This window comes from Mandrillus leucophaeus, unplaced genomic scaffold (assembly GCF_000951045.1).
Source record: "Mandrillus leucophaeus isolate KB7577 unplaced genomic scaffold, Mleu.le_1.0 Scaffold767, whole genome shotgun sequence".
Taxonomy (NCBI): domain Eukaryota; kingdom Metazoa; phylum Chordata; class Mammalia; order Primates; family Cercopithecidae; genus Mandrillus; species Mandrillus leucophaeus.
Window position 1 is genome coordinate 427,170 of NW_012108330.1, and position 6,270 is coordinate 433,439.

The following is a 6,270-nucleotide window of genomic DNA, read 5'->3' on the forward strand; positions in this document are numbered from 1 at the left end:
CAACCTCCACCTCCCGGGTTCAAGCAATTCTCCTGCCTCAGCCTCCCTAGTAGCTGGGACTACAGGGGCCTGTCACCACACCCAGCTAATTTTGTACTTTTAGTAGAGACGGGGTTTCACCATGTTGGCCACGCTGGTCTTGAACTCCTGACCTCAGGTGATCCACCCGCCTCAGCCTCCCAAAGTGCTGGGATTACAGGCATGAGCCACCATGCCCAGCCTAAAGATAATATCTTGACATATATCCTTGAGTTGTTTTTCAGGAGCCAGGACCCCCACCAATGTCACCACGTGACAATCCCAGCACGCAGACTTCAGACAGACTGGAACCAGAAAATGGATAAGGAAGTTCCAGAAATTCCTCAGCCTCTAACTCACTTTGAAACCTCCCCACTCCTGCCTTAAAAACCCTTGCTTATAAGCCATCAGAGAGTTTGAGCCTTAGCTGTCCATTCTCCTCGCCTGGTGCTCTACAATAAACGCCTTACTTTCTCTTGCTGCAAATCTCACTGTCAGTGTTAGGCTTTGCAAACACTGGGCAAGTGGACCCAGGTTGGGTTTGACAATAACCTCAAAGAAGGCTGAACCCCGGGTGTGTGGAGTGTGGAAGCTGAGTGCTGTCTTAGCTGCTGGGAACCACCTCCCCTCCCAGAGGCTCCTTCGTCTGTCCAGCCTCTGAAGGGCTACTGGAGGCAGAGTCCAGGTATAACCAAAGTCTGTTAACACCCAGCACCCCTCAAAAGAGCTCATAGCGCTCGCTGGAGTTTCATAAAGGCCCAGGTGGTGAGAAAGATTCGGCGTCACTGGGCCCACCTAGGAGGGCAAGTGACCAAGAACATAAATCTTGGGACCAAGCTGAGAGCATTCCACCCACCACAGTTCTCCGGAGCCTCGGCCCACCACCCAGAGAATTAGCCCAACTGCCTGGGTATGCTCAGGGAAGAACTGAGGCTGGGTGCCAGAGCTCAACAAGCTGGGCATGTGGCCTGTGGCCAGAGTCCCACCCACAGTACTCCTCCACCCACCCTGGCCTTCTAGGGAGGAGAGCATGCTGCTCCTCCTGACATGTCGCAGCTCCCCAGGAAAAAGGAATACGCCCCAGACACTAGTTCTAAAACCAAATCTTTATTCTCTAGTTTGAAAAGGGGGGATAAATGGTTGTTCTGTTTAGTTCCAGAGAACAGAACAAGGCCCAATAGGTAGAAATTATAGGAAAGCAGAATTCATTCATTATAAGGAAGGATTTCTAACAATTAGAATCATCCAGGGCCTCAGGAGGTGGGGAAGTTCCTGTCACCTAAGTGCTCAAGCAGAGGCCAGGTGTCCATATGCTAGAAATGGTGAAAAGGAAACTCACCGGTGACTTCCCCTCAGCTGGCCCTCCATCACCAATGGGGCAGTCCTTGCCATGACATGCTGAGCTCTGGAAGGAGCAAAGGAGGGGCTGCGGTGTTCAGACAAGAGCCTGGACACAGTGCTGCTGACAGCCAGGGGAGGCTCTCAGTGCTGGGAGGGGCGACAGATAAAGCGAGACAGACCAAGGAGTAAACGCCCTGGGGGTCTGCTCTTTGGGAAGGAAGAGGATGGGAAGTGCTAACAGCAGATGGGTCTCTCCAAGTCTGGGAGCCTATGCAGGGGGCAGGTGGGAGGGGAAAGGAGAGGTTAGAATGGCTCGGCTTCACCTCTTGCTGCTGGCAAAGGCCCAAGTGCTGTCTAACAAAGCCAGCAGGTTCTCCAAGCTGTATCTAGCCCAGAGCATTCATTTACAGGACTGTACCTCGCCTACTTCCAAAAATGATCTGAAGTAACTTACAGTAAAAGACAGGGACATTAAGGCGTTAACACCAGAGGATGGAAGGTTTTCCTTTCCACTGGTGGCTCCTCTAGCCAGAGGGCTCTAAGGGGCAGATGCTATTGCTACTTTTCCAGGGCACAGGGCAGTCAGGATGGAACCTCAGCACACACCAGTTGGAGGCCGGCGTCCCTGCACTTGGAACTGGGTTCCCTAGCCACCGGGGTTGACCTCTCTCGCTAACAGGGCCCACCCAGATCACTCCCCGCGTCTTTTGTCCCCTCTGGGATTCCCATTGTCCCCTACTCCAGCACCAGACAGGCACCCCCAGGCCACTGCGACTCCCACCACGAAGGACCCCAGCCCTCTCTCAGCCAACACCGCCCCGCCCACCGTCTCAGACATCGTGCTTCTTCTGGTGGGCCAGGAGTCTCTCCTCGTCATCGAAGGTCTGGCCACAGATGGCACAGCAGAAGGCGCCGTCCCGGATGTGGCTCTTGCGGTGAGTGATGAGGTTGGACTTCTGGCTGAAGCTGCGGTCGCAGTCGGGGCAGGCGTAGGGCCGCTCGCCCGTGTGGATGCGCCGGTGCGACACCAGGTTGGACTTCTGGCTGAAGGCTTTGCCGCAGTCGGGGCAGACGTAGGGCTTCTCGCCGGTGTGGATGCGCCGGTGCGCCGCCAGGTAGGGCTTGTGGCGGAAGGCCTTGCCGCAGTCGGGACATACGAAGGGCCGGTCGGGGGCGTGGTCGCGCCGGTGCGCAGCCAGATGGCTACCCTGGGAGAAGCGGCGGCCGCACTCCTCGCAGGCGAAGGGCCGCTCGCCGGAGTGCACGCGCGAGTGCGCCACCAGGTGCTCGCTGCGCCGGAAGGCCTTGCCGCAGTCGGGACATACGAAGGGCCGGTCGGGGGCGTGGTCGCGCCGGTGCGCAGCCAGATGGCTACCCTGGGAGAAGCGGCGGCCGCACTCCTCGCAGGCGAAGGGCCGCTCGCCGGAGTGCACGCGCGAGTGCGCCACCAGGTGCGTCTTCTTGCCGAAGTTCTTCCCGCACTCGGCGCAGGTGAAGGGCCGCTCCCCGGTGTGCTGCCGCTGGTGGGCCCGCAGGAAGCGCTCCAGCCGGAAGCTCCTGCCGCAGTCGTCGCAGCAGTAGAGGGAGGGGGGCGCTTCGGCCCGGTCCTGCGGGGGCTCTGGCGGGGCCCCCGGCAGCGGCTCCTGGGCCGGTTTCAGCGGTGCCGCCGGGGTGGGCTCGGCCGCGGACTCCTGGGGGCCGGCTGGCGGCTGGGGGCTCCCCGGGCCGGGGATGGCTTGGGCCGACCCCTCGGATCGCTTGTGAATCTTACTGTGAGACAGCAGGTTGGGTTTGTGCCGGAAGCGGCGGCCGCACTCTTTGCACGGGTAGGGCTTCTCGCCAGTGTGGATGCGCCGGTGGGAAGTCAGGTAGGGCTTATTGGTGAAGCGCTTCCCGCACTCGGGGCACTGGTGAGGTCGCTCGCCCGTGTGCACGCGGCGGTGGGCGATCAAGTTGGGCTTGTGCCGGAAGCGCTTGCCACAGCAGGCACACTGGAAGGGGCGGTCGACGGCATCCCCACCGGGCCGGGGAGCGGTCACCGCGGGGCGGCCCCTGGGCCGGGGCCCCAGAGCCTTGGCTGCGGCCTCCTCCAGGGCCTCGGCTACGTGCACCCGCTTGTGGGCAACTAGCTGGTCCCACTGGGCAAAGCTCCGGCCACAGTTGCCGCATATGAAGGGCCGGGCCTCCGGGGCGGGAGGGTGGCACCGCCGCAGATGAGCTCGAAGCTGCTTTCGTCGCCAGAAGCGTCTCTCGCATTTAGGACAAGCGATGGGCCGCTTTGCAGCAGAATGGGCCCGCAGATGCAGAACCAGGGCCACCCAGCCTCGGAAGCTCTGCCCACAGAGGTGGCAGGCGAATCCCAGGTCTGGGGTGGCAGCAGCATGGACCTGGCGGTGCAGTGCTAAGAAGGGGGCATGGCGAAAGCGACGGCCACACTCAGGGCAGGGCAAGGGCAGCCGGGCCTGGCAGCGGCGGGCGTGAAGCCACAGAGCCACCCAGCCAGGGAAGTGCCTTCGACAGTGGGCACAGCGATGGGCCCTGCCTGGGGCTTGGGCACCGGACTGGGCCACTGACGTGCCTTGTTGCCTCAGCCTGCGGGGCTCCTTCTCCAGAGTCTGGGGTGACTCCTGGGAGGGCCCAGAAAGGAGTCGGGCCTGGGCCGGGCCCATGGCCAGGGGGCCCCTGCAACGACGTTCCAGCATCGCTTCTTCCTCTGCTGAGGGTGGAAAAGCACAGTCACTCCAGAGACCAACTTACCCTGCCCCTGTTTTTCCCCTCCCAACCTCAGCCCCGGACAGGAGCTGCCATCTATGAACCCCTAGAGCCCTGGACACGGAGCTAGACTACTCTCCTGTTTCCTTGTGTGATACTATTATTTCAATCTTGGGTTTTTAGATAACATTTCAAGGATGTTTGTCTTATGTCTTTATTGCCCTGGAAACTTCCAGAAGGGAGGGACTCCGATACTAGAATCCCCCTCATGGCAGCTACCCCAGTGTCAGACAGGGAGTAAATGCTCCAGTGCTGAATGCACAAACATTCCTGCCACAGGACTCACCAGAAAACGTGGCCACTGCTCCCTACAGTGCCTTATGCTTTTCCAAGCGCTTTCCTGCTGCCCTCTCCCTGTGTCTGCTATTTTCTGTGCCACATCTGAGCTGCACAGCAACTCTGTGAAGCTGGACAAGCAGACACTGAGCTTCCTGTTTGACAGATGAAGCAACTGTGAGGCATCAAAGATGAGACCTGCCCAAGGTGACACAGTAAGCCAACAGCAGAACCAAGACTAGGGAACAGGTCTTTAAACGTCCAGGCCAGTGCTCTTTCCTCTAAAATGCCTGGGTTTGCAAAGATCTCAGAGAAAAAAGTTTCTATAGCCTTTCATTCCTAGCCCCACAGGGGAGGCACTTTCAGCATTACTAACTGCAGTCTCTGCAGGAGGCTGGAGGACAAGTGAGAACAGCCCTTCTCTGGGAACAGAAGTGGAGCCCTGGGTGCTACTCCCACCAGTCTAACGCCAGACCACTGCCTGCCCAGACTGTGCCCACATTCTGCCCGCCTGCCCTCTTCCACCCACACAAATTAGGACATTGCAGGAAGGAATGCTCTCCCTGAATCCAAGGAACACCCACAGCCTGCTGCCTTCAGGGTCTGATCACTGGCTCTGCCTCCCTCGGGGTGCTGGAGATTACTGGGGCAAGAGAAGGGGAGGGAAGATGAGATTGCAATCTCGGTCCCCTGCCCGGTCCTGCCCCAGCCTCGCCAGGGGCTGCCCCGTGTTCAGCTTTTCCACAGCTGAGGGGAGCCCAGACTCCTGCACAAGAGCCTCCTCCGCAGAAGGAGGAAGGAAGCAGTTGGGTTCCTAAGGGCCCTTCTGTGCCTGCTCACAAGCTCCAGACACATCCTTCTAAATTCCCTAGAGCCCACTCTCTTCTCAGGGAACACAAAGGTCACTCATTCCCAGTGTCAGACTGTGCACAGCGAAGACCCCAGGATATGAGAAAGGGCCATTTCCTTCCGCCGGGACGGGGACGCCTGTGCACCCCAGTTGTGGAGTGGTTTGGGAGCACAGCAAAGGACAGACTCTACCCTGGAGACTGCAGAGCTGGGGATGAGGCTTTTTCCAGCTCCTCTTGGGGATGTTCCTGGGAATACTTCCGCGGCTGCAGCGCCTGCTTCGGCCCACACTCCGGTAGCCCCCAGGTGTCAGAGAAAACTGCAGCAATAAAGACACCCCTACCCCCATGGCAGAGCTCAGACCTCTGACTGCAGAGAGGCCAGCCTTACCTGTGGGGAGGGGAGAGAAAACAGGAGTGAGGCTCTGAGCTCCTTTAGGGCAGTCAGCTTTGTGTCCTCACCAGCCACAACCCCTCCCCCCACAGAGCCACAAGCACCAGCCATAAGCCCCACACCCTGCCTGGCAGAGTGACCTTAATGGACATTGGATTAATAAATGAATGTGCCCCTTCAACAAGGAAGACAGCACACTGCTGTCTTTGGGGATCACTTCCTTCCCTGCTAAGGTCACAGAACGAATTCTCCATTCTGTGGCCAGAGTCTGGGCTTTCCCTGATGGCCAAAGGCCGGCCTATGGCAGGAACTCTGGAATCCCTGCTGGCTCCCCTTCCCTCAACCTCCTCCCGACAGGAATTCCAGGCCTATTTCCCATGGGGCTGCGCAGGGCCAGCTGCTGTGACCAGGACTCAGTCAGAATCCCCTTCCGCATCGTGGCTGCCCGCGGGTGGCAGAACTCCCACACCGCCCTTTTGTACTGATGCGTGTCCTCCGTCCACGCTCCCGGGCACACAGGTCCCGTTCTTGCGAGTGAGCCATTTCGGGTCCCACGCACGGCGCAGCTCGCGGAGCCTGTGCGCAGGTGCGCTCCCCCACCCCCGCAGATCCAGCAGCGTC

General features: G+C 59.5%; 1 protein-coding gene across 3 annotated transcripts; it reads right to left on the bottom strand.

The window, feature by feature from the left end:
- Positions 1–1,107: 1,107 nt before the first annotated feature.
- Positions 1,108–6,264, bottom strand: REPIN1 (replication initiator 1). Of its 3 annotated transcripts, XM_011966606.1 has the most exons (4): positions 5,449–5,681; positions 4,418–4,562; positions 2,664–4,075; positions 1,108–2,495 (listed from the first exon to the last, which is right to left on the bottom strand). In XM_011966606.1, the coding sequence occupies exons 3-4, from the start codon at positions 4,059–4,061 to the stop codon at positions 2,190–2,192; spliced, it is 1,704 nt and encodes a 567-aa protein (XP_011821996.1). In that variant the 5' UTR covers positions 4,062–4,075; positions 4,418–4,562; positions 5,449–5,681; the 3' UTR covers positions 1,108–2,189. The 3 variants fall into 3 exon arrangements, with proteins under 3 accessions (XP_011821996.1, XP_011821995.1, XP_011821994.1); XM_011966605.1 differs by lacking the exon at positions 4,418–4,562 and having other exon boundaries at positions 5,449–6,264; XM_011966604.1 differs by lacking the exon at positions 4,418–4,562 and having other exon boundaries at positions 1,108–4,075; positions 5,449–6,264.
- Between the last annotated feature and the right edge of the window lie 6 nt (positions 6,265–6,270).